The sequence below is a fragment of the Drosophila arizonae genome, chromosome 5, assembly GCF_054131065.1.
Source record: "Drosophila arizonae isolate 15081-1271.41 chromosome 5, UAZ_ARI_1.0, whole genome shotgun sequence".
Lineage (NCBI taxonomy): Eukaryota > Metazoa > Arthropoda > Insecta > Diptera > Drosophilidae > Drosophila > Drosophila arizonae.
Window position 1 is genome coordinate 15,205,946 of NC_142925.1, and position 25,175 is coordinate 15,231,120.

The window sequence follows — 25,175 nt, forward strand, 5'->3', positions numbered from 1 at the left end:
TGTGTGTGTATCCAAATGTGCTGCAGCCCGTGCCACTTGTATGCTTGCTGCTAGCTCTGTATGTAAGTATGTGTGTGTGTTTGTATGAGTTTCTGCAGCTGCCATATGTGTGAGCGAGTGAGTGAGTGAGTGAGGGGTGGAAAGCCTTTCTGCTCCGTTGCTTTTTGGCCTACGTTAGCTACTGTTTAACAGTCGGTTTTGCTGTTTGGTATCTCCTTTGTATTAACATGCAACTAGAACTATGTAGGTATGTATCCCAGCTTGTACAAACAAAATACAATCTAAATTGCATTCAAACATATACTTACATTAGATGATATACAAACATATATATATGCAGGCATACATACATACACATATGAAAGTAAGAGAATGCAAAAAGCGTCTGCCAAAACTGAATCTCTGATTCTCTGAATCTGCCTTTGACATACATTTTCTTTGATGCATTTTAGTGTATTGCTTACAAATATTCATTTACTGTATCCCTATATATACATACCCATAAAAAGTGAATGTGTAGGGTACTTATTATTAACTAAATTTTATATTGACTTTAATGCGCCAAAACAGAACGTGGATATGTCTCTATCAAGACATTAAAGCTAGAAGGCTCTTATTTAACTCCTGACTAAATCTTGCTCAAGTAGAATCATCAATTATTTGAACACTAACAAGTTTAACTTTACCTTATCGGGTATAGCTATTTATAATAATTTGGGTACAGACTGCATCAAGCTGTTTCTATAGTAAACATGGAGTTCGAGCCTGTTGGAGAACTGAAGACAGCACGATCAACTAACCACCGGAAGGTCAAAATTTGTTCATTTAAAATATTCAAATATTTACCCTTTTTCAGGACCTTATCAACAGAAATTAAATCTACCAAGGCATTGTAAGCAACACACCCCCAAAATGACTTAGTCATTTACTGACACGTTCTTTCAAATAGTTGTTAAGTTTAATTTATCAATCCAACCCTTACTATGTAGTATGCAGTGCTTTCAGTAGTAAGTATGAATTAGTCAAAATCACAAAGACTACAGAAACTGAAATTTAAATTGGCGCCAATTGAAATATGCGATAAAGGCTATGGCATCGTCGATTTATTAATAGGTAGCACCGATAACAATCATCGACACACAACACTGCGTAGGTGCTCGAACATTGTTACATCTCTAATTGAATCTACTATTATGTAGCAAGTGGAGAGCCCGGTTCGACTATTGGAGGTGATTTGTCAATAAAAAAATTAGTATTTACTAGTTCTCATTTATGAAATACAATTAACAGTGTTTGCTATATTGAACTAAATTCAATGCTAATATTTGTATCTAACTTCGACCATAGATCTGGCCTCAGCGGTGCTCTCACGTGTTTCGGAATTTGGTATCTAATAAAACAACAATGCTTAAATCAACTATAAATTGCGTTAATGCGCACAGAAGATGTTTATCATACTTCTCAAATGCATTTAACAACTTGGCCAACCAAAGTGCCTCAAGCCAAAACGTCAAAAATTTGGATTTGGATGTTTTTGTTAACCAAGATCACAAACAAATGGATTTAGTGGATAAACTTGTAAAGCTGAGGTATTTTCATTGATGAACATAAAGAAGAAGAAAGAAATGAGCTATAAATATTGTGTTCCTTTTTAGAAAGCAAAAGCATTCTACATCTGTGCCGCTTCTACCGAACATATTGGTGAAGCAACTACTGGACTTGTCCGGCCCCCATGATGCAGTTGCTGTTCTGCGAAATCCTTTGCAATATGGCATATTCATTGATCAGTTTACGGGATGCCATTTAATGGATCTGCTGCTCCACAATGGCAGCATTAAGGAAGCTGCTCAAGTCTCTGCTCTACTTGTGGAACGCGACTTATGCAATAATGAATTGATTTCTGCCCTCGCACTTAAATCATTTTACGCTTATCTAAAAATTTATAAACCAAGCCCACCACCTGAAAAACCTGAGAAGCCAGAAGTGGTATGACCTCAACATGTATTACATCAAACTAAATAACTAACCAATTTTCTGGTGCTTCTAGCAAAAAGTTCGTGTTAAATTTCTGCGCAACATCCCTGAGACGATTGAGAAATCAGAGGAGAAACTTCTCGGTGAATCGCTAATCAAATTAGGCTTGAGTCCCAGCCTGGATCAGGAATTGGCCAAAAATATAACTCTGCTTGGTCTCATAATGTCTGATAACTATGCTGAGGCTGAGCAGTTTATATCACAAAATGAACAAAGTCTGTACAAAGATGCTGTGCAGCTGGGGCAGAAACTAATTGAGAGCTTAGAGGGAAGAAGCAATCCCGAATTTAAAACTCTCCTAGATGCAGCGCTAGCGAAGTGTGTGAAGGCGGATTCATTTGATGAGATTTTGGATAAACGAGTTAAGCTAAGCGCCAGCAGCTTTGAGCCACAATTGATATCGGAATACGACAAAAGCTTTAAGGCGTGGCAGGCGAACTTTCAGCGCGCAGTTGAGGACCAAATGAAAGTCCTTGAGACGAACCAACGCATTGAGAACATTGAGAGTACACTGAGTGCCATGGAAGCGAGGAGACAAAATCTGTGGTTCTTCGAGAACAAGGAAGATATCGACATACAGATCTTCAAGAAGAAAGTATTCTATCCCAAGCGCTGGTTCGGCAAGAAGAAGAAGCCAAAGACAGTCGATGCATTCTATGTGCCTCCAACTATAACTCGAGGACATTGATTGGATTTGAGTCAATTCGATCTGATCTGATTTGATTTTTTTAAAAACAAAAAAGAGTATGTCCAGTTTTTTCGATTTAATTAAAGTACTGGAAAAAATAAACAAATTTTAAATGTTGTTTCTTTTTGGTTTTTTGTTTTTGTTTTAGTTTTTGGTTTTTTGTCGAACGGTAAAATTTTTAAAATTACCATAACGTAACATTGAGGGTCACAGTTATATTCATTCCATCTCAGGTTACAACATTTTTATAACTTTTTGAGTTTTCATAAATTTTGTTTGTAGTCATTAAAAGCTAATCGTCTGTCATTTGTGCATGGCCGGAGGCAGAGCTGTTTTTAAAACCCGCTGCCCGGGAGCCGAGGGCGACAAGTTGATCGGGGATGGTAGATCGTGCCGCTTGTCCTGTATGGTCAATGGTAAAAACTGTTGCTGCTTCTTTTTTCGATTCATGTTCATGGGATGGGTGTTGTCGTTCTTGCCAAACAATATGGTCAGATGCACGGCGCAAAAGATGCCCAAGCTCTGTGGATGTCATACAAAACTCTTTAATATTTAATCTGAATTGGCAGATCCAGTTCGTACCTGAAGTATGGCTATAATTGCGGCGCCAAATGCGGTTATCAGCAGACGACTCTTGATTTGCTCCGAGACAACGGCCAGGCAGCCGCGCTTGTAGTGGGTATCACATGCCGATTCGTAAGCGTGTTCAGGACGGGAGCAGCAGGACCATGGGAGGGACAGACGTCGATAGTCGAGCGGGCCATCGACACCGCAACATTGCAGCTGAAAGAGAGTGGGGGAAAAGGAAACTTTTCTATTGAAACTATATATAGAGAGAGATAATCTAAAACTCTTGCCAGGGACAACGACTGAGACTATAATTTATATACATTATTCTATTATTCTAAGCTCACCTGAGATTGCATGCGATTCCACAAGTGTAGGTTGTCAACTTTAGTCCGTGAAAACTTGTCTAAAAACTCTACAAACGAATCATCTATGAATATCTCTACAGAAGTCGGAAGATTCTCACGCATTGCCAAGGACCAACCGCAGATTATGAATTGAACACATATACAAGCCACTAAAAGAGCTGCAAACTACAAGAATCCATTAGCAACACATTTACATATATATATATATATATATATATATATATATATATATATATATATATATATATATATATATATATATATATATATATATATATATATATATATATATATATATATATATATATATATATATATATATATATATATATATATATATATATGTATATACATCAAATATTTATGCATAGTTAGATAGATAGAGAGATCAGTTCGATTTACCATGCCTAGCAGACAACGCTTCCTCTGATTGGTTGCCTGACAGCCCATCCAGCAGAGGATGAATGTAACTGGTCCGAGGCATAGAAGGATTGCGGCTGGTGCCCACAATTTGTTCTGTACAATGCCGTAGTAGACCGAGTGTCCCCATAATAGAGATGTTCCCAAAAATATTTGAGCTGCTCCGGTAAGCTGCATATGAAAAGAAACAACAACAAAAAACAAGAGAGTTATTATATGGAATTAAGTTTATAATTATTTTTAATATTGCAACATTAATACATAATCTGAAAAATTTCAATATATAATATAAGCCAGTCTGCCACGCCTTCTTTTGTCTCTTATATACATTTTCAGAAAACAAATATACACCTTTGCAACAAATTTATGAACATATATTTAATATCTGATATTTATATTAATGTTTTATAATAATAAATTATTATTGTTATTTTACATATTTTTATCTCTATATTATACTATACTTATTTATTGCTAGCCTAAAAATAAAAGCTGCTAAAGTTTTCTACAAATTTCAAGGACTCCCATGACAGTCATTAAGCGCGAGCATCCTTTATAAATTCCATTTCGTATTTGCATTTCAAATTATCGAGAAAATGTCAAGAGGGAATTACTGCAATGACCTCGTCAACAAAAAGCCCAATTTTAATAATAAATGTGTCAAAAATTTCAATACATATACATAATTTTAACAAAATTTATGTCAAAGGCATTTACTTAAATTTTACATATAAACTTTTACTGTTATTTCTTATATGAAACTTTCATATCATTTACTTTGACAGCTTTTATACATATGTAAGCCCAAAAGGTAGATACATACAGAGGCATATTGTATATATACATACATATGTATGTATATATACTACATACATATATGTTGCAGCAAATGTAAATTAGCTCAAGGTCATCTGCAATTGCACAGAATTGTTGCTAGTAAATAGAAACGCACGCACGCATGCACATACACACATACGTACACATTTGCGTAGCCAACTCCTACACAACAACAGCAATATATGTACATACATCCATATGAACAGATTCGAGTATGCATGTGTATGTATGAGAACATAGAGAAATGCGTCAAAGAAACATTTGAATTCAATGTATGTACACATGTATGTATGCATATATATTATGTATATACATAATAATATACATATACAGCTAAAATGAAGTACATGTTTATTTATCAAATTGCAATACATTAATTTTAAATATAAACTGCATACAAAATATGCTCACAGTGAATGTTTACAAGTGTGGAGCAAAAAACTCATTGCATCACAAATGTATACAGACATACACACACATACATATGAATGCATACATGCTGGAGCTGTAACTGGAGCCGATGTAACAAATGTTGCTTATGCATATGCATGTATGTGTGTGTATGTGGCCTAAATGTATATTTGCATATATGTATGTATGTATGTGTATAAATAATTCTATACTTTACAAAAAAAAAAAGCTTTTCTTTGCTTACTTACCGCCAAGAGGAACACATAACTGTAAACTAAATACTTAAAACATTTAATCTTTTTTGGCAGTGCCATACTCCTCCCTCTTGCTGCTCTGCTCTGCTCTACTCGTTTACTCTGCTACTTCTTCTTCTTCTTCTGTTTTTCGGATACGTTTTAATAGTCTTTCCCTTTGATCCTTTCGCTTAAGCAATCACAAGTTGCAGAGACATCTATATACATGTATATAAAGCGAAATTTATGTCAATCATATGCATACATATACATATGTATATATACATGTGCGTAGCAACTCCATGTATATATACATGGAATTTGTTGCTAATGCAGCAGCCTTTGCCAATTGCATATGAATTCATATAGATTTATGTATGCATATATACATATATATTATATAGGAAATGTATGTTTTTATGCAGAAGTTAATTTGATTGAATAATTGCTTTTCATTTTTTTTCCTCTTTTTTATTGCGTTATGTTGCTTCACTCAAGTCTTGCAATTTTCAACGCTTTTAGTTTGTTTTCATAGTTAACTCAATGCAATTCACATGGCACATCAGCATTTTAGCTTAGCTATATTTTCTTAGCCGAACTTCACGGTTGTAAATTTTAACTAAATATAACTGTTTAAGTTGACTGGGAGCAAGCGAATTCCGTCCACAGCTAACAAAAAACCACGCAGTTTACCGTCTGACGCTTTGTTCCTTGTTTTGTTATACTTTTCCAGTTTAACAGTCAAAACATTATCTATAACCTTTTGCGCCTCTGTCGCTGGCAATCGAGTCGATGACAGGCGCGGCGCAGCGCAGCTCTGATTGGCGCGCCAATCAGCGCTGTTTGAAAATCCAATTCGACTCTTATCTAACATGATTTCTCTTTGATTATAAATGAAGCAAATCTAGAGTAATTGCATTGAATTGTTATTAATTAAATGTTTTTATTTAAAGAATCGCTAAAAATTAAAATTGCATTATAATTCAAGCTAATTTTTATTAATATATAATTAATATTAAATTTATTTTAATTATATTTTACAATTTAAAGAATATTTTACATTTCTATCAACTTTTTATTCTTAAAGGCAATAATAAAATTCAATTTCTGATACGAATTATTAGAATGTTTTTACTTTCGATTTTATACATATAAGAATAATGTTAATACCGTACAAATGTTTATGTCTATGTTTATGTTAATGTTAATTAACATAACCTTATATCTCATTCAAACTTTTTTATATTAAACAAATCAAGACTCCACATTCCACATGAACTGAACATATTTTACTAAATTTTAATATATTAAAAAAAAAAAAACAATGCCATTATATTTAAATAAAAAGGTAAGAGTCGAATTAAGATTAGAACTAAAAGTAGAAATGTGAGTGTGAATAAAAATCAAATTTGCCTGACCAAAATATGCTCTTAATCTATTGACAAGCTTATATAGTTATAAATGTCTATAAAAATACATACATTATTAGAGAAATTCAATTAGATTTACTCCCAATGAGAGTTAAATATATCAATGAATTATTATTATAAATTTTCGTAAAACTTACTCCCAATGAGAGTTATCTTAGTGAATATTTAGTTAATGATCTCCAACATATAGATCACCATTTAATTATAATCACAACTATTGTTATAAATTTTCTTAACACGACTATTTAAATTTATAAATACAACTATTACATTTTTACTTAATATACTTAACATTATTTTAAACTAATTAAATACTTACCAAAAAGCAGAAGAAGAAGAGGAAGAAGCACTGGACTGCACTACACGGGACAACCGACCACCAGAACGTCAGAAATGCGACTGAAGCATTGATGCAGCAGGCTTCTCTTTATATAGGGCAGCGATCGATCGGTCCCTCCCGAGCAGAGTCGAACTCAGCTCGTGAGCTGAGCAGGTGAGAGATGTTAAGTTGCTCATGTATGTATGCAATTACTTCTTATATGACTAACAGACTCCATGCAATGAAGTGCCAATATGCTGTCATAACACATACACACATACATACTTACGTTCAATCAACTTATATTCTAATAAGCAATGACATGATTAGCTAATTCTCAGTTTTAATCATTTCATTAGACTTCTATAAGTGATCTAATGGCCTATTAGGCATTAGACGGAATAATTCGTATTGGATTGTGCGATTTGCATTTAAACAAGTCAGCTTATGTTCCAATTGGTATTTTCCATAAATGATCTAGTCAACTCAACAATTATAATTGGAATACACATACGCATGTAATTAAACTGAAAATCGTTTAAGCTCATTTCAATTGGATTATGCATTTCGACTAATATTCCAGTACGTCATCCCAGTCATAGCTTTACTTGGAATATATCATTTCAGTTTTATGCCTATTCCAAATGAAGTTATAATTGCCATTCCCATTAACAACTCCACTTAGCATTCAGTTTGAAAGCTCATTTAGTTATATTCTAATTAGCAATAACCAAACCAATATCCAATCAGAATACACAAATGTGATTTCAATTATTTTTAGCTGTTAACATTTTGCAGTTATATTAAAAATTCGAAAACAAAATATTACACAATGTACAAGGAAAGTGAAAGAGAAGTTAAAAAAGAAATGCTTTTGTTTTTTTATTACAATCTTGTAAATTTGTTCTGTACAACTTACACATGCTTATTAACGAATTCCAAAATGTTTCAAAACTACATATGTAATGTATGCAGAAGAGAGTGTATAAAAATATGCTGTAGTTGTTTTTTTTTTTTTTTTTTTTTGCAGTTTTTTTTTTTTTTATCAAAGGTAAAAAGTAAAATTTAAAAGTGTAAAATTGTAAAATGTGAATCAAGTAGAAAATACAATACAAATTACAATACCTTTTGAATATATATATATATAGTGTATATAAAAAATATGCTTAAAACCTACGAATGTTCCACTTAAATGGACCAGCCGGCTTAAAGAGGGACCCCGCTTAGATACCAGATACAAAACTCATTACATATCATATCTGATCAGATCTATACAATAGTAGGCCAATATATGGGTGGCTGCTCGCACCGCTCGTCTAGACGTGGCTCGTGCCGTGGATTGCCGAAATGAAATGATTGAGTAGAGTGTAAATTGAATGTGTAAATAATAAAGTTATGCTTTAAATGTACATTTAACATATTATTTTATACAATAGCAATGCAATGCAATGCAATGCAATGCGATTGCTCTGCTTTGCTCTTGTTGTACTGTTTACCGTAAGTTTCTATATATATATAAAAATTCAGGTCTCTTTGCAATTACGTGCTCGATGGGTCGATGGGCTCATCATCGAACAGATCTTTCCTACAGATTTATTCCCGAAGATTCTTGGTGAGCAGAAGGTTGTTGTGATGCCCCGATAGATGGCGCACCAGCTCCTGCACCGACTCGAAGCACATCGAGCAGAAACAGCAGCTATATCGATTCTCCGTATCCGTTCCGTTGGTCGTGGTGATGACGTTTCGATGCACGGAGCACAGGTGCTTCAGCAGGTGGGCCTTCTGCTTGAACATGGCCACACAGAGGCGGCAGGCGAACGGTTTCTCGCCGGTGTGGACGCGGAGATGTGTCTTCAGGTTCCAGGACATGCCGAACTGCTTGCCACAGTATTCGCAGCGATATTCGCGCACCGACGACGTCGTGTGCGTGTTGTTGGCGGCGATGCTCGACACGGACGCGCTGCTGTTGCGACTCTCCGGATCCAGGCTTAAGTTGATGTGCGATAAGCTGGACAATCGCGACTGCAGATTGGGCATTGCGGAAAGCGCCGCATTCTGATTGGACTGCCATTGGTAGACGAACTGCTGACCCAGATGCATCTGCAGCTCGGGACTTTGAACTCGATTTCGTTGGGATTCGAACAGTTTCCGTTCGGGCGTCATTGCGTCTGGATTAAGTGCGCCATCCTCCAGTTGCGACAATATATTCTTCTCGGATGCCGCCAGACCCGCTATCGGCGATGTTGTTGACTTAACCAGACGCAGTTCCTCCAATAGATTGTGCTGATACGTGGTGAAGGGCTGATTGTCGCTCTGCGTATTGTGGAAGCCCGGCCGACGCTTCCGATGCGGCGTCACCACATAGTTCTCGGGCGAACTATTGATGTCGGCGCCATCGGACAGCGGCTTCATCACATCCTTGTGAGTGTCGAAGAATAGTCCTTTTCGCTTCGTGCTCTCGTGTGCGCTGATCGAATCGATGTTGCTTTGCTTTAGCAGATAATTCTTGGTATCAATGCGTGGCGAGTTGTTGTCCCCTTTCGTCCGCAGATCGAGCGACAAGTTGACAGGAGTTATCGATGAGTTATTAATATTGTTATTGTTGTTGTTATGAGTGGTGGCGGTGGTGGTGTTGGAAGCGTTGTTGTTGGTGCTGCTGCTGCTGCTACTGTTGTTGGCAAGTCCGCCCGCTGGAATGTCGGAAAGGTTTACAATTTCATCAGTGTCTTTATCGCTCTTATTGTCCTTGTTGGTGCACTCATCGTCCTCATCCTCCTCCTTGCTGTGCGAACACTCATTGCCGGCCTCACAGTTCTCGGCTGGGAATGCGTTAAAATCGCCAGTATTTCTAGTCTCGTCCACGCTCTCAACTTCATATTTAAACGATTGATCTGTGTGCGGGGACGGATACTGCTGTGGGTGCGGCTGCTGCTGCTGCTGTTGTTGTTGTTGTTGCTGCTGTTGCTGCTGCGGCTGCTGTTTCCGTGGCCTCTCTCGTATGCTTCCGGCGCACTTATTGCTAAGATAGGCAGAGTCTGTTGTCTTCCAGCTGTCCGACTTGATTTGCAGCAGCAGCAGCAAGTCGTGCAGATAGTTCACATCCCGCGACGTTATGCACGTCTGTCCCGAGTACAGAAAGTCCAACAGAAACTTGAAATATGTCGCGTTGACATCAGGAAAATAAACTGTTGTCGTGCAATCGCTCAGGTGAGTATCCTCCAGCAAATTTCTGCAAATTGCAATTAAAATTGAATTGTAGGCGCTCTTCGATTATCTAACGATACTCACCTTATGAGCGGACTGGCAGCAGCTAACACTAATTTGTGTGCGTGTAACTTCACCTTGTTCTCGCAGACGATCGTCAGGTCGGCTGGATGCTCCCCCCTAAAAGCCGCGCCAATTTCTTTGAGGATGCACTCACCATGCTTGCTGTATTGCAACATCAACATTCTTTGAAACTGTAAAAGTGAGAAGAAAACAAAATTGTTTATTTGAGCATAAACATATAACATATAATATTCATATTGAATAATATTTGTATAATATATTGCCTATGTAAGAATATAAGAAATAGTGTTATCCCTATACAAAGCCCATATCTCTTAACAGCCCTCAGATTTCCACATATTCATAATAATAAACCATGGATTATATATATAAATGGACTATTAACATAGTCTTAGTATAGCTTTCGAAAATCTCTATTCTTGCTTACTAATAAATTAAAAATAAAAATTATTTATGCCTAATCTGTATGTAGCTAACGAGAATTCCTAATTTTATGTTTTTAGCTCTCATAGTCTACGAGTAAAGCTGAAGATCCAATAAAACTTCGGAAAGACACATACACACAGAGATACATATCGTACATATCGCTCGTTAGCTTAGTTAAAAGCATACATAAATAAGTATATCTACTAAATATTTAACCTCAATTTATAATATACCAAACTTTCAAGCGATCTTCCATGCATACACAAAAACCCACTCACACCCACACAGAAATACTCAGCAAAAAGAAAGCATTTTTTAAGCCACGACTAAAATACATACTACACATATATTATATAATAATTAGTATGAAATAAATACTTTCATCCATTTATAAAATATCAAATGTCTGCATATACATATAATGAATATTTTATTTTCTTAGCTATGATTCATACCCGGATCCTAGTTACTTTTACTAAAGACTTTTCTACCAAAGGAATACAAAGCCCAAGCTTTTCATATACACATGCATAAAAAGCTTTCGAAAGCTTAACAATTAAGATTGGAAATTGTTTCGCTGTAATCATTTTTTTTTTTTCTTTTCTTTTTTCGTAGAAGGGCATCGAATTTTTTTAAAACAAACTAAATTGTTAAAACCAAATGAGCAAACTCACTTTGTCATCTATACCAAGTGTATGTGTGTGAGTGTGTCTGTGTGTGTCTGTATGTATATATTAAATGTACAAATAAAAGGCCATGTGTCATTGTTGTATTGTGCAAGAGCACGGCTTGTCTTGTCTGTCTCTGTCTCTGCATTTTAGAGCTTACATACATACGTATGTAGGCGCACACACACATGGCTGTTAAACTGTGCGTATATGTGTGTGAGCGTACAGGGCCACACATTGAAGCTAAAGTTCACAGATCTCTGAAAACTTTAGAAAGAGATAGTCTTGCTTTTGCCGCGAATGGAGAAGAAACGTTCACTTTCAATAAAACTTGACTGACTGGCTTTGCCCAAGCAGCAAGAGAATGGTGCGCTTTGCCGTATTATGTATTTTTTATTTTTATTTTTTTTCCTTTTTTTATGTCTTGGAGCTGTGCCTGTGCTGGCATAGTAAGCTGTCTAATTTTTTATTTAATTATTGGCTTTAGAAATTGAGTTAAAAGTAACTTCTAACCTTTTCAAATTCGTATAAAAATACGAATGTATACATTATATCGATATATAAGTATATATTATATATTAACTTAACATAAAACTTGGTAAAAGGTAGCCAGTCGCATTTACTATAAAATGAAAGTCTAAAATGCCTTTCTTTTTAACCACAAACTGTAAAAATAAAACTAAATGGAATGCGGAAAACAACTTGAAACTGCTCAGCATTTACTATTTATAACTATGAATTTAATATTATAATTTAACAAAACTTTATTGTAATTTCTTCGTTTCTAAAAACATAAATTCAAGGAGTATTCTAATACAAATAAAAACTAAAGGTTAAAAAAAAAATAAAATAATTATTAGAGAAAATATGCATATATTAAACTATTTCAAAATTTTTATTTCACATATTAATTCTTTTTGATTTATGTTTATTTAATTTCCATTCCTTTACTTTTTATTTTAATTTATTTTGAATATACAAATGATGTAAAACTGCAAAAACAGTTTATTAAATTGCCCTGCTTTAATTATTTCTATTTTTTAATTGATATTAAAGTTTTATTTTTAATTTTTAAATTTTTACTATTATTTTCATATGATGTTCATACCAAATAACAACATAGTTTTACTATACTAGTTTTCCTGTTGATATTTTTACTTAAGTATCAACATTAAAATTTTCATATATACATATATCCATACATACATACATATGTATATGTACGTAAGTACATTCAATGTACACTTTAATAAAGAAAAAATAAAGCTAAAGGCGAAAACTGAACACAACAAAAACAACTACAATAACAGCAGCAAAAACGCGCTTACAATCGACCAACAACAACAAAAATCACCTTTCACAAAAAGCTTTTCTCTCGATGGTTCAGTTCTCTCTATGTATGTATGTGTGCATGTGAATGTATGCATAAATGAGAGTATGACTGACTGTGTATATTCACTCATGTCTATTTGTGTTTGTGTTAGATAAAGGCATGTAAAAAGCTTTCGAATTACTCTAAATGAGTCTGAATAGATACATGTGTTGTGTATATGTCTCTCTATGTGGCTATGTGTATACGAAAGCTAAACAAATACTTATGAAAATATGCAGGCCTGTGTGTACAAAACACGATCACTCAGTTACGCTTGGCTTTTCGAATTTGTCGTCGTAGTTTCAATATTATAAAGTTTTGCAATCCGCTGTTCCTATTTACATACATACATACATACATAAAAATGTAGGAATAAATGAAAGTACATAATCTGTTAATATATGTACATATGTATGTACATTTACAAATATGAGAAGAAAGGGTTTTCTATTAAATTCGACATGTATATACATACATATGTATGTACATAAAATAATCTATGTAGCAATATGCATGCAAGTACATCATATTTATGAAGTGAGCGGATTTAACACGATCAAACTTGTTTTTTGCTGAAGTTTGTCACGGGCGAACCAATACTAACGTAATGCAAAGTTTCTGCTCATTTTCCCCTTTCACGAAAGCTCTTTTTGGTAAACCAGCCGAAATATCCGACTCGCGCACAAACACACACACACACACACACACTAGCGCTCATCGCGTCGTCGTCGTCGTCGTCGTCGTTGAGCATGTTGTAAATGCCACATTCGTAAAAATGACCCAAATTTGAATTACATAATTATAGCAATGAACAAACTCTTCTTTCCCCATCAATCTCAGTAGAAAAAATTTAATTGCTTCTACATAACTTTCTATATTATTATATATATACATACATTTCTTTATTTGTTTATTTATTTAATAATAATAAACTATTTATGTATTTATTTGTCTGTATGTATTATACTCTTACATACATACATTCATACATATATACTTATTTGTACATACAAACGATGTTGACGAAGCTTATTAACATTTCTGCGCAACAATAAATGAAAGAGAAAGAGCGACGAGCGTAAGCGACGTGCACACAACAACACAACACAGAAGTTGCTTACTCGAACACCCATACTAATGAAACTATGCTTATATATAAATGCATGTATATATAGCTACACGTACACATACATACTTGCGCCAGTATGAAGACATTTATGTATGTATGTCTGTCTATCTTCATGTATGTGTATATACATTCATATAAGCACGCTATGAAGGTCACTAAGCCTTTCTTGTCTCTTTTGCTTGGGTGCGCGTTGCGTTGCGATCTTTTATTGCTGTATTTGTTTGTGCTGTCGCTGTTAATCGTGACGATCGGACGGTATACAGAAAACTGGGCTCTGCTGCACATTTACATACAAACATACATACATGCATAAATATATACGTATATAAATATGTTGAGTATGCATATGTATTTATGTATATACAAGTGTATGTGTGCGCCGTTTTGTATTGAAACTTTGTCTGCTTTTCTTTATAACAGTTTTGAATTTTGGCCTTGTAAGTGTTTTTATGTATGCACACATACAGACATAAATAGATACGTGTGAATTCAAATACTACCATTTATATTTTAATTAATTTAAGTCATACTCTATTGCTCAATACCATGAATGAGAATGATTGTATGTAGATCATAAAAAAAATATACATATGTTTTCACTAGCAGCTTTCAAAATTTTGTATTTTTTTGTTATAAATTAATTATTTATATGTATCCGTATATGAGCACTCTTTATTTAACTCACCTCTTTCATTAAGTCTGTAGCAATTACTCCCTTTCACAAATAGCTGGAAAATCTTCTGTAGACTTTCTGAATATGCACATATACACTGGCATACATATGTAAATATAGTAGTATTTCTGCATGTACGTATGTATGTATATTTATGTATTCATACACACTATTGCACATACATACATACAAGTGCGCCACTGAGCAGAGCTTTCCACTTTCACAGTCTAGTTAAAGATTGTGTATGCACATACATACGCACATATATATATGTATATGTATATTCCTGAATGTGGAAGTGTGATGTGAATAACGCGTTCTATTCCTTTTGCATCGAAAGACAGAGTAAACTCACGCACACGCACACAAATATAATATTGTGTATTTATTAATTATATATATATGTATATTTAATTATTACTTTCAGTTTCAGCATCTGTACACGTTCATATACATAGGGCAACTGCTTCTGTTGTTGTTTATCATATTTGTACGAGATTTTCAAACTCAATATTATAGTAGTTGTAGTTGTAGAGTAGATTTAATTTCTCTTTTGAGTGTTGGATCTTGTTTTTAAGCAACGCACGTACAGTTCACAGTTTCATTAGCTTTTGCTAATGCCACAAACAACAACACATGCACATACCGATGCCAGTCCACATGCATGTATGTTCCGCACACATACAAAAAGTCCACAACAATAAAAATAACAGCAACAACAACAGTAACTTTTAACTAGGTTGAAGTTTTGTTATATGTAATACATTATTGCGAAATAAAAAACTTGATTGGTAAAACTTTTTTCCGACTTTGCGAGCGGAGAGATCGGGCTTTTGCCTCTCTTAATCTCTCTCGTACTCTCTCTCACGCTCTCTCGTATAAAAGAAACAATGCTTTTCTCTTACAGCACGCGCGCAAACGACAACACGTCCGACCTACCAAAGCACTATTTGTGCACTAAAACTACAACCAGCGGCAGCCAACGACAATCGACAGCAGCGTAGCGCAGCGCAGCGCAGCTAGCGAGATCACACAGACTTCGTGTGGAAATGGCTTGGTCTTCGTCTTGTTCGGACTTGTTCTCGCAGCACTTCGCTTTATAATGTGTGTTATGCCTTTTGCGAAGTAGTAGTTGGATTATTATAACACTGTAACAATTTACATACATATGTATGTATGTAGGTAAGCATATACATATTGATGTTTGAATGACTTACATATACATACGTGTGTAACACTTACACACATATTTATGGTGTGTACCTTAAAGTATACTCTTATTTCAAGGAAATTTTTAGAAAGTTTACTCAGGTAAATAATTCATAACATTTGATTGGAGTGTATGTATGTACGTATCTATAAGCTCAGATTTGCATATACTACATACATACATACATATGTACATACATACATACATACATACATATGTACATACATACATATGTATGCATCTGTGTAAGTATTTGAATCAGCATTAACTTTCAATTTAGCATTTCTAACTGTAGAACTGTCCAGCTGTCTTTTAAGATGAATAAACTAGATAATAGCATTACTAACATTTTTATATTCATATGTACATAATACAAACGTTTGTGCATGTATGTATCTATATGTATATTTTTAAATTGTACTTTATACCTTTTTATAGAATATATAACGGCTTTGAAATATAATTTATTATTTATATGCATACATATACATACATATGTATATAACTTTGAGGTATTTACATACCATTCTGAAGCAGAGTCAGGCATGGAAAGCATTTCTATTTACAATTTTGTATTTTTCTTGTTTTGTTTCTTAGTGCTCAACAATTGTCATGTTTGTCAGTATATATATGTACATATGTACATATGTATGTATGTATATTGGATGTCTATGATAGATGTTTGTATACTTCCTTAATGGTTTACTATTCGACAATGGGATGCGATCGTCGTTCATACTCAATTTGCCATTTGCATACGCTGCGTGGTTCAAGGACACGTTTTTATTGGTTTGCCTCTTTTTGAAAGAAAAGGGTGCAAAGGCTGCAACACACAAAAGAAAGTATTCAACATTTAGCCAGGAAATAAGTATGTGCTTATCTATGTATTTATATACATATACCTTAAACAAAAATGGCATAAATACATTTAAATTTTAATTTGAATAGCAACATTCATTTAATTTGTTATAATTAGCTGACAATTTAATTCATGTCTCATTAAAATACTGAAGACTATACATATTGATGTCTGAGTGACTTACATATACATATGTACAACTATATACATACATACATACTTATGTATTTGTTCTTCAATTCATTTTTTGTAGTATTTTAGAGCAGTTTCTTTTATGTATGTATGTATGTATAGACATTAACATATTGCCTAATACATAATAGACCGATGCCTCGTTAGCTGTCATTTGCATGACCTTGATCCTTAAATCCTTTACGCCTACGCCTACTTAGGCATCCCCTACACAATATACCCTTTCTTTCAAAATAGCACAATTAAACTTGACCTTGAACTGGACACACGGCACCATTAATTGCACCCGCTTTCTATTTGTAATTTATTACTTGGGCTAATTTGAATAAGCCGAAGAAGCAGACAGAATACAAAAAGAACTGTGAGAATAATAAGGATGCTGAACCTATACATGTAAACCAAGTAGTAGAAACTTTACGCTGGGAATTCCTTATGTACATATTTAATTTTTAAATTATAATCTATTCTCATTTTCTTACTCTTGTTATACTGTTTTCTGTTACATAAATAACAATGAAAGTCGCTAACTGTTATTAAAGAGATAGTAGAAATGTATACATATTCAATATTCATTAGAGAACTTTGTATAAATATCAAATAAGTATATTCATATTTTGAAAAAATAATTCATTCATTCATTCACTCATTATTCATGATTTGGCTTTTAAATAGCTAAGTCCGCTAGCACTTTTCTACGTTACTGCAATATCGATATACTCTAATCGATAGTTGAAATAAACATACATTAATCGTTTGGTCAGCCTGTTGCCATCTTTGAGCACCAATGCACTTCAGCTAAAACATCGATCATAATTTGTTAAAGAGTTGTTAAACGAAAAGAAATAAGAATAAAAATGAATGTGAGAATTATTCAAAACCGAAAAAACTTTATAACTTTAACAAACTTTCTGCGATCACGTAAGTTCCTCTGTTTTAAGCATATAGGCTTACAGGCTTCGCAGACGAAGCAATTGATGACAGTGAATCTGAGTGATCAAAGTCCAAAAATATTTTTTATTTAAATACAGATGTTCATATGTATATCAATATGACGATGTATTTGCCAATTAGATAAGAAGCTGCAATCATGTTGAGTTGAAATAATTTGTGCATATTATTTATTGTGGATTTGTGTAATCTATTAATCCCAATCGATTTACATATATGTACATATACACATACATATATACATGATTTCTCCTTATATGCGTAGATGGATGCCGGTACTTGTCCGTCCAGGCTGCGGCTCAGCCCAAACGAAATGCTAACACTCAAAATATAGTGCTTGTCGATGGCGTACGTACGCCTTTTCTGACTTCTGGTACATCATACTCGAATTTAATGCCACATGAACTGGCCAGGCATTCCTTGCTGTAAGTTGATGATATAGAAAATAGTAAATATATACATTCATGAATATATTCCTTCACCCAGCTCACTGTTGCAAAAGACTCGACTGGACAAGGAACTTGTTGATTATATTGTCTATGGCACCGTTATACAGGAGGTGAAAACTTCCAATATTGGCCGCGAGGCGGCGCTTTCAGCTGGCTTCAGCGATAAGACACCTGCGCATACAGTTACAATGGCTTGCATAAGCTCAAATGCGGTATGCACTTGTAATAGTCAACTAACCGAATATACTTTTTATTAAATACATGTTTCATTTCAGGCAATCACAACTGGCATGGGTCTTATTGCTACAAACACATATGACGTGATTGTTGCTGGTGGTGTTGAGTTTATGTCCGATGTGCCAATTCGTCATTCGCGTAAAATGCGTTCGTTGATGCTGAAAGCGAACAAGGCTAAGACGCTGGGACAGCGCCTGGCTTTGCTGTCGACATTCAGACCAGGTTTCTTGGCGCCTGAAGTATGAAATAATCAAATGAAATACTTTTTTTTTCAAATCTTAAATCGGTTCTTTCTTAAATGCATCACAGTTGCCAGCTGTTGCCGAGTTTTCGTCTGGCGAGACTATGGGTCACTCCGCTGATCGTCTGGCCTCCGCATTTAATGTCACTCGCAAAGAGCAGGATGACTACGCTTTGAGGTCCCATGTTATGGCTAAGAAGGCTCAGGAAAGTGGATACTTTACGGATTTGGTGCCCTTCAAGGGTAAGTATATGTGCTATATAATGTTACTCAATCTAGTTAATCAATTATTTATGATTTTAGTGCGAGGCGTTGATCAAGTCGTCGACAAGGACAACGGCATTCGTGTGTCAACACCTGAAAGTTTGGCCAAACTTAAGCCAGCTTTTGTGAAACCCTATGGCACAATTACTGCGGCCAACGCTTCCTTTTTGGCAAGTTTTCTTTTTTTTGTCTGGCTTTAAATTTCCAAAGTTAATTTTGTTCACTTTCAGTCCGATGGCGCTTCAGCTTGTCTCATAATGACAGAGGAAAAGGCCAAGCAATTGGGCTTAAAGCCAAAGGCATATCTACGTGATTTCCTCTATGTCTCTCAAGATCCTGTTAATCAACTCTTATTGGGTCCTGCCTATGGCATACCAAAACTTCTCAAGAAAGCTGGACTCACACTTAAAGATATTGATAGTTGGGAAATTCACGAAGCTTTTGCTGGTCAGATTGTTGCCAATTTGAAAGCTTTGGATTCTGATTGGTTCTGTAAAACATATCTGGGTCTCAGCGAAAAGGTCGGAACTCCCGATTTGTCCAAGTGGAACAACTGGGGTGGATCCCTGTCGATCGGTCATCCATTTGCTGCCACAGGCGTTCGTCTATGCATGCACACGGCCAATCGCCTGGTCCGTGAGGATGGCAAGCTGGGTGTGGTTGCCGCGTGTGCCGCCGGTGGGCAAGGCGTGGCCATGCTTCTCGAGCGCTATCCTGGAGCTACGGCTGACTGAAAATATCAAATAGTTAGGTTTCTTTTTTTAAACACCTAAATAAATAACTTTTAATAAACACACTTATTGGCTGTAAAAAATGGAATATAAAATCAAATTAGAATTTTTATAAATTGTAAATATAACTAATTGGATTTGTCGATAGTCCTGTACACCCTGTAAAATTAAGAATAAGCATTATTTTCCTTAGTCTGGGTGTCTATGCATACGAGTATATGTATGTATATCGCCTACTTCGGGTAATATATTTGTTCGTGCATTTCTCTGAAAATCTGTCTCTCTGTCTAATTCCTTGTCTATCTCGCAGTCTGTCCCTCCGTCGGTCTCTCTTTCTGTCTGCCTACCAAAGCAAAGCTCGAAGAAGAGCTACAGAAGATCATTCAAGTTGTCTACATATATGCAGCAGGCTTCATTTGGTATTTATGGAATGCTCGCAGTAGCAGAGAGAGTGCTCTCATTGGTCATTTTAAGCTCAACTCAGACGACCCCTACCTGGTGTCGGGCTCAACATTTGAGCGCGTCGTAGTAGTTGTGTGAAAGTCGACCTATATAAAGGGCAGCAGCTGCACCATTTCTTCAGTCGCCCAGGCCTGGTGGGGGTCAGTCGTGCAGTGCAGTAAAGTGAAGTGAAGTGAAGTGTGATTGTTTAACTAAGCTAAAGACATAGAAGAAATTATTTAAAGGAAATACTTAGAGGAAAAACTTAGAAGAAATTTTTAGAGGAAGCACTCTCTTCACGATTCGCGATGTTCATGTGTGTGTGCTGCAGTCTGTGAGAAGGTATGCATAATCTATAACCAATATACATATTACGTATGAAACATGTACTTATACATATACATTATAATTCTACTTGGCTCTCATACGCCTGCCCTACATTCCCTCTCTGACGATCTCATAGACTCTGATTGGATTCTAACTATACAAAGAGTAATCAAGTTATAGAGTAATTACGAATATAGCTCTTTATTCTGTCTCATAAAGCTGTTGTTGCTTTAGTTTACTTTGGAGAACGTCGTTTTCATTGTAAGTGATGTGTAGCGGAGGTATAAGAGCACACGCCGCCATTCTGCCCTCCGCATTCAGAAAATTGAACGTAGCACACGCCTATAAAAACGAGAAGAACCATTTTAGCAATCAGACATACTTAAAGAAGTGCTGCACTCATACCTGTTCTGTGCGAAGAATTTCTACATTTATATTGTACTTTTTCATAAATTTAATTATTCGCTTTGTCAGACTTGCTGTTGGATTTTGGTCGCCGATGCCTATTATAAGTACATCGATTTTCGGTTCCAATGTGGGAAAAAGTGAAAGGCTTTCTTCAGTTATATCTTCAAATGAGTTCACGTTCCATGATAGTACGGATCTAAAATGTTAAACATTCTTAAATGGACATTTCAGTTACATAATAGGCGACTGAATAAATGTCTTCATTGTACACACCTAGGAAATACAGTAATAGGGCCTATTAGTACCATATTGTTGTTGAGCCGAAATCCATATTGGCTATATCCTGTAATCATAAGTCCCATGTCCGTTTCGGTGTTGAAAATGGAAACTTTTGTTTTGCCATCATAATCATATGCTTTGCTAAATCGTGTTCCTATTGTTGATATCCCACGCTGATTTAACGGCTGAAATAAACTTCTCACAGCAGCAGCTTTTAATGCCACACTACCCAATGCTCGGAAATTCATTTCAAATTATTGGTTGCCTCAATCACTTGCCAAATATTGATACGAATCTTTATTTGTAAACACGAAGTCTATTTTATCGATAGAAAGTTCGATAAATATCACATGTGAATATAGTGCTTTCGATAGCTCGAAATAGAAAAGAAAATTAGGTCAACAATTAACTTTACATATGTTAGTTTTTATAATTAATAATATTGCATATCCAAATTAGTCCATATATTTTATGCTTTTCTTATGTTGATAGTGGAAATGTATGTATTTATAGCTTATTAATCGTTTTTTGCGATAGCTGTTTAGATTAATTTGATATAGTGACAACAAATATACTCATAAAATACTTGTCATATATGTATCGATGTAGAACTTCGTCACAACACTCGATTAAATCATAGTATAATTAAAAAATTAAGACTTTTTGCATACCAATCCATGTGAAATATAGAGAAAATTAAGTTGGTAACAGTTGAATATAAAAGTTGCTAACCGATTTACAATTGAGCAAGTATCGCTGTTTTACTGCTGATAAATAAGAAGCAAATGAAAAAATGACAGCATGAGCTCTCTCTAACCAGTTGCACACAATAATAATATGTATGAGATGTTTGTATATACAAATGTTTGATTAAGTGTCATGTAAACGAAAATAGTTTAATGAATCGCTAAGAAATGTGTACATGTTAATAATATAGAAATGCGCCACTTGGGTAGTAAGTAGTTTTAAGTTATTGTTTTTTTTTTTCTTTTATATGTACATACATATGTATATTTGATAATTGAGTTACTCGTTGATATTATATGTACATACATATGTAGTTGGAGCATGAGTAAATATGTTTGAAAATACATGCAAACATTGCATGTGTATTGGTTAGCCTATAAATATACATCTACGTATCTTCTTATGTGTGTATATATGATTGTGGCTATCATCACAATAATCATTGATAAGAAATGTCCAGAGCTTGTGGTTGGAATTAGTTACTCCATATAAAAATATAAATACATGTGTATATGTATGTGTACATTCTATATATGTAGAATTTATATTCATGACTAATTGGCTTAAATTGGGAGCAAACCCTTAGCTAAATCGCATTACTAACCAATAGGAGCAAAAGGTCAAATAATAGAGGAAAACACGTAAGAAATCAGTTCATAGTGGGCTTTACGTAGTGCAATGTTACATTTTCGCGAATAATTTTGTGATTTAAATTGTGTCTCAGAGTATCAATGTATGCAGCTTTTTGTGTTATTGTCAACAAAGTGTAAATTTATAGATGCCTAGTAATATTTCCAGTAAATATTTATATTAAACTGGTGTTTGTTTTCTAATTTTTCAAAACAAAAACAATTTAAAGAATTGTCAAAATGTAGACCAAAACCATGTAGATCTAAATTTTTTGTCTTTCTATTTCTGCCAAGTTGATAAGTCTAAACTATATTTGATAAACAGTTTGTCTGTCTTACTGGGAATTTTTATATGTATGTACAAAAACACTTAAAATACCAAATAAAATACTAAATTTCTTATTCCGCTAGCTCATGCTGACGACAGCTCTGGCCTAAACCGCAATTACAATATATGTACATGTGCACTTACAGTAGATGATACGAGTAGACCGCTAAAAATTTCATAGCTTAAGAGGAAATTGAAACATCAATTCATAACTGCAATCAGTAAATCTTTTAAAATATTTATGAAAAAATTCTGGCTTGGTAAAGGAAGGCCATTGTTTCAAACATGTATCAATCTTTTTACTGAAATTCGCTTCTAGTGAAATATAGATTGCAATACTGACAGTAGGCGTCGCTTATCACCGCAAGATAGTGGTCGAAGGTTTTGAAATATTGTTGATTACTGAATTTTTGTATATAACTAAAGATGAGGAACATTTAAAATATGTAACTAAAACTCATTAAATATATATATATTATATTATAAATGGTATATCGTTATTTATTTATTTATTTTTTTAAATACCAATTATTCATAAAAGTATTTTACTTGCTTTCTCATTTTAGCTATTCGCTAAAGATTCCAAGAATTTATAGATGATATCTACCTCACAACAGAGAGAAAAATGATCGGTCCCAGTTCACAAATAAGCAAGATATTATTAACACTATTGTTTTTGTTAATAATATTCTATGTTTTTATGGACATTGAGCTATATCTGCGAATACATAACTATGCAATCGATCGGAATTATCACGTCAATGACACATCGGCGCCATTATCGTCTCTAGAACCATCCAATTTGGCATCGGATTCAAGCAGTGCCCTAAAAATACCCACCGTTGTTGAGAAGGAACCGTCCTATGATCACAATACCTGGATATCATGCAATTTAAATCCACTGTGTCATGTAACAGTGAAAGCGATACTGTTAGATCACACCAATCATTATCTCTTCGCACCGCTGGCGACAATCTTCGATAATGTGGTCGGAATCTCGCAATCGACGTTCATCACACCAAATATGATATCATTCTTTCATGTAATCGTTGCATGCGTGTCAGGAAAACTGGTGGCATCTGATAGCCTGGGATATAGACGGCTAGGTGTACTACTCTTTCAAATTCGGACGTTTTTGGATGATTTGGATGGCCATGTGGCGCGTGTTAAGAAACACATACGCGGTGAACGCTCTGAGATCGGTACATCGGGCTATTATGTGGACGGACTTTGTGATGGTCTCGGATGCATTGCGCTGCTCTTAGGTATATTCTTTTTCCTGAAGAATAACCCACCTCGGCGAGGCTACTCCATAATTCCAATGAGCGATTCCAAAAATCCAGAACCAACGATTATTCCTAAGATGAAGGCAACGACTCGCAAAGTTGCGAAAAATGTTATTAGCTTTACGGGTCAACTCTTGTTAAGTTCCACGGCCTGGAATCGTTATATAGCTGTCTATCAAAATATGTTGGAGCGCGAGGATGTGAACAGCAGTCAGTACCAGTGCCAGAACTATATATTTAAGTCAACATTATTCTTTTGCGTTGCTTGGATGTGGCGCATCGTCAACGTGCACGCCCTGCTTCACTGTGTTTTGCTTAGTATATTTTGTGACAAACTATGGGATTTTCTAAGAGCGATACGTTACAGTGGATATATAATATTACTAGTTGCCATTTGCTTAACTGAAATGCACATTTTGGAGGCCCAGAACTATATATTTAATTCATCAGCGTGCAGTAACATCTCACTGTGATTTTACACCTATAATATATATATACATATATTACTGAAATACAATAATATTTTTGTAGTGGAGATCAAAAATGCCTTTTTATACCCTGTAACCATAATTTTAAATTTTGTTTGTGTGCGAAATGCGAAATACATTGTGATTGTGCGACTTAGGGTAATTACTTTAGTACGTATCTGTCAAATATATATATTAATATACAATTAGTTAACGGTCATTCTTATTCTGGGTAAAATATCTGTATGCTACTAAAATATTTCATTTGG

General features: G+C 34.8%; 6 protein-coding genes across 16 annotated transcripts; 3 read left to right on the top strand and 3 right to left on the bottom strand.

The window, feature by feature from the left end:
- Positions 1-1,070: 1,070 nt before the first annotated feature.
- LOC108616640 (uncharacterized) lies at positions 1,071-2,840 on the top strand. Its single transcript, XM_018012008.2, has 4 exons — positions 1,071-1,229; positions 1,348-1,589; positions 1,656-1,986; positions 2,048-2,840. Exons 2-4 carry the CDS (start codon positions 1,405-1,407, stop codon positions 2,720-2,722), a joined length of 1,191 nt encoding a protein of 396 aa, XP_017867497.1. The 5' UTR covers positions 1,071-1,229; positions 1,348-1,404; the 3' UTR covers positions 2,723-2,840.
- Positions 2,841-2,922: 82 nt separating this feature from the next.
- TM4SF (Transmembrane 4 superfamily) lies at positions 2,923-7,323 on the bottom strand. 2 transcript variants are annotated; one of them, XM_018012015.2, is made up of 6 exons: positions 6,158-6,306; positions 5,574-5,776; positions 4,060-4,248; positions 3,637-3,822; positions 3,305-3,505; positions 2,923-3,244 (listed from the first exon to the last, which is right to left on the bottom strand). In XM_018012015.2, the coding sequence occupies exons 2-6, from the start codon at positions 5,637-5,639 to the stop codon at positions 3,026-3,028; spliced, it is 861 nt and encodes a 286-aa protein (XP_017867504.1). In that variant the 5' UTR covers positions 5,640-5,776; positions 6,158-6,306; the 3' UTR covers positions 2,923-3,025. The 2 variants fall into 2 exon arrangements, with proteins under 2 accessions (XP_017867504.1, XP_089326703.1); XM_089470577.1 differs by lacking the exons at positions 5,574-5,776; positions 6,158-6,306 and adding an exon at positions 7,308-7,323.
- An 841-nt stretch (positions 7,324-8,164) lies between these two features.
- On the bottom strand, positions 8,165-15,853 carry ken (zinc finger and BTB domain-containing ken and barbie protein). The gene is made up of 3 exons (XM_018012004.2): positions 14,876-15,853; positions 10,596-10,765; positions 8,165-10,536 (listed from the first exon to the last, which is right to left on the bottom strand). Exons 1-3 carry the CDS (start codon positions 14,882-14,884, stop codon positions 8,901-8,903), a joined length of 1,815 nt encoding a protein of 604 aa, XP_017867493.2. The 5' UTR covers positions 14,885-15,853; the 3' UTR covers positions 8,165-8,900.
- A 2,007-nt stretch (positions 15,854-17,860) lies between these two features.
- Mtpbeta (mitochondrial trifunctional protein beta subunit) lies at positions 17,861-20,059 on the top strand. The gene is made up of 7 exons (XM_018012005.2): positions 17,861-18,042; positions 18,338-18,497; positions 18,559-18,733; positions 18,797-18,997; positions 19,068-19,242; positions 19,303-19,433; positions 19,494-20,059. Exons 1-7 carry the CDS (start codon positions 17,979-17,981, stop codon positions 19,995-19,997), a joined length of 1,410 nt encoding a protein of 469 aa, XP_017867494.1. The 5' UTR covers positions 17,861-17,978; the 3' UTR covers positions 19,998-20,059.
- LOC108616648 (NADH dehydrogenase [ubiquinone] 1 alpha subcomplex assembly factor 3) lies at positions 19,504-21,860 on the bottom strand. Its single transcript, XM_018012018.2, has 3 exons — positions 21,444-21,860; positions 21,168-21,366; positions 19,504-21,104 (listed from the first exon to the last, which is right to left on the bottom strand). Exons 1-3 carry the CDS (start codon positions 21,695-21,697, stop codon positions 20,964-20,966), a joined length of 594 nt encoding a protein of 197 aa, XP_017867507.1. The 5' UTR covers positions 21,698-21,860; the 3' UTR covers positions 19,504-20,963.
- A 164-nt stretch (positions 21,861-22,024) lies between these two features.
- Cpes (Ceramide phosphoethanolamine synthase) lies at positions 22,025-25,115 on the top strand. Of its 10 annotated transcripts, none has more exons than XM_089470566.1 (2): positions 22,025-22,149; positions 23,720-25,115. In XM_089470566.1, the coding sequence occupies exon 2, from the start codon at positions 23,779-23,781 to the stop codon at positions 24,910-24,912; it is 1,134 nt and encodes a 377-aa protein (XP_089326692.1). In that variant the 5' UTR covers positions 22,025-22,149; positions 23,720-23,778; the 3' UTR covers positions 24,913-25,115. The 10 variants fall into 10 exon arrangements, with proteins under 10 accessions (XP_089326692.1, XP_017867499.1, XP_017867498.1 ...); XM_018012010.2 differs by having other exon boundaries at positions 22,033-22,404; XM_018012009.2 differs by having other exon boundaries at positions 22,033-22,288.
- Positions 25,116-25,175: the final 60 nt, after the last annotated feature.

Excerpts from the sequence above, each read along its gene's own strand:
- LOC108616640 (XM_018012008.2), top strand. The coding sequence starts at position 1,405 with ATGCTTAAATCAACTATAAATTGCGTTAATGCGCACAGAAGATGTTTA. Across the intron at positions 1,590-1,655 it reads GATAAACTTGTAAAGCTGAG|AAAGCAAAAGCATTCTACAT; the intron begins GTATTTTCATTG and ends GTTCCTTTTTAG. Across the intron at positions 1,987-2,047 it reads AACCTGAGAAGCCAGAAGTG|CAAAAAGTTCGTGTTAAATT; the intron begins GTATGACCTCAA and ends TGGTGCTTCTAG.
- TM4SF (XM_018012015.2), bottom strand. The coding sequence starts at position 5,639 with ATGGCACTGCCAAAAAAGATTAAATGTTTTAAGTATTTAGTTTACAGT. Across the intron at positions 4,249-5,573 it reads GTTATGTGTTCCTCTTGGCG|CTTACCGGAGCAGCTCAAAT; the intron begins GTAAGTAAGCAA and ends TTTCATATGCAG. Across the intron at positions 3,823-4,059 it reads AGCGTTGTCTGCTAGGCATG|TTTGCAGCTCTTTTAGTGGC; the intron begins GTAAATCGAACT and ends GGATTCTTGTAG.
- ken (XM_018012004.2), bottom strand. Across the intron at positions 10,537-10,595 it reads GCTGCCAGTCCGCTCATAAG|AAATTTGCTGGAGGATACTC; the intron begins GTGAGTATCGTT and ends TGCAATTTGCAG.
- Mtpbeta (XM_018012005.2), top strand. The coding sequence starts at position 17,979 with ATGAATGTGAGAATTATTCAAAACCGAAAAAACTTTATAACTTTAACA. Across the intron at positions 18,998-19,067 it reads CAGGTTTCTTGGCGCCTGAA|TTGCCAGCTGTTGCCGAGTT; the intron begins GTATGAAATAAT and ends AATGCATCACAG. Across the intron at positions 19,243-19,302 it reads GGATTTGGTGCCCTTCAAGG|TGCGAGGCGTTGATCAAGTC; the intron begins GTAAGTATATGT and ends TTATGATTTTAG.
- LOC108616648 (XM_018012018.2), bottom strand. The coding sequence starts at position 21,697 with ATGAATTTCCGAGCATTGGGTAGTGTGGCATTAAAAGCTGCTGCTGTG. Across the intron at positions 21,367-21,443 it reads CCTATTACTGTATTTCCTAG|ATCCGTACTATCATGGAACG; the intron begins GTGTGTACAATG and ends TTAACATTTTAG. Across the intron at positions 21,105-21,167 it reads AAATTCTTCGCACAGAACAG|GCGTGTGCTACGTTCAATTT; the intron begins GTATGAGTGCAG and ends TCGTTTTTATAG.
- Cpes (XM_089470566.1), top strand. The coding sequence starts at position 23,779 with ATGATCGGTCCCAGTTCACAAATAAGCAAGATATTATTAACACTATTG.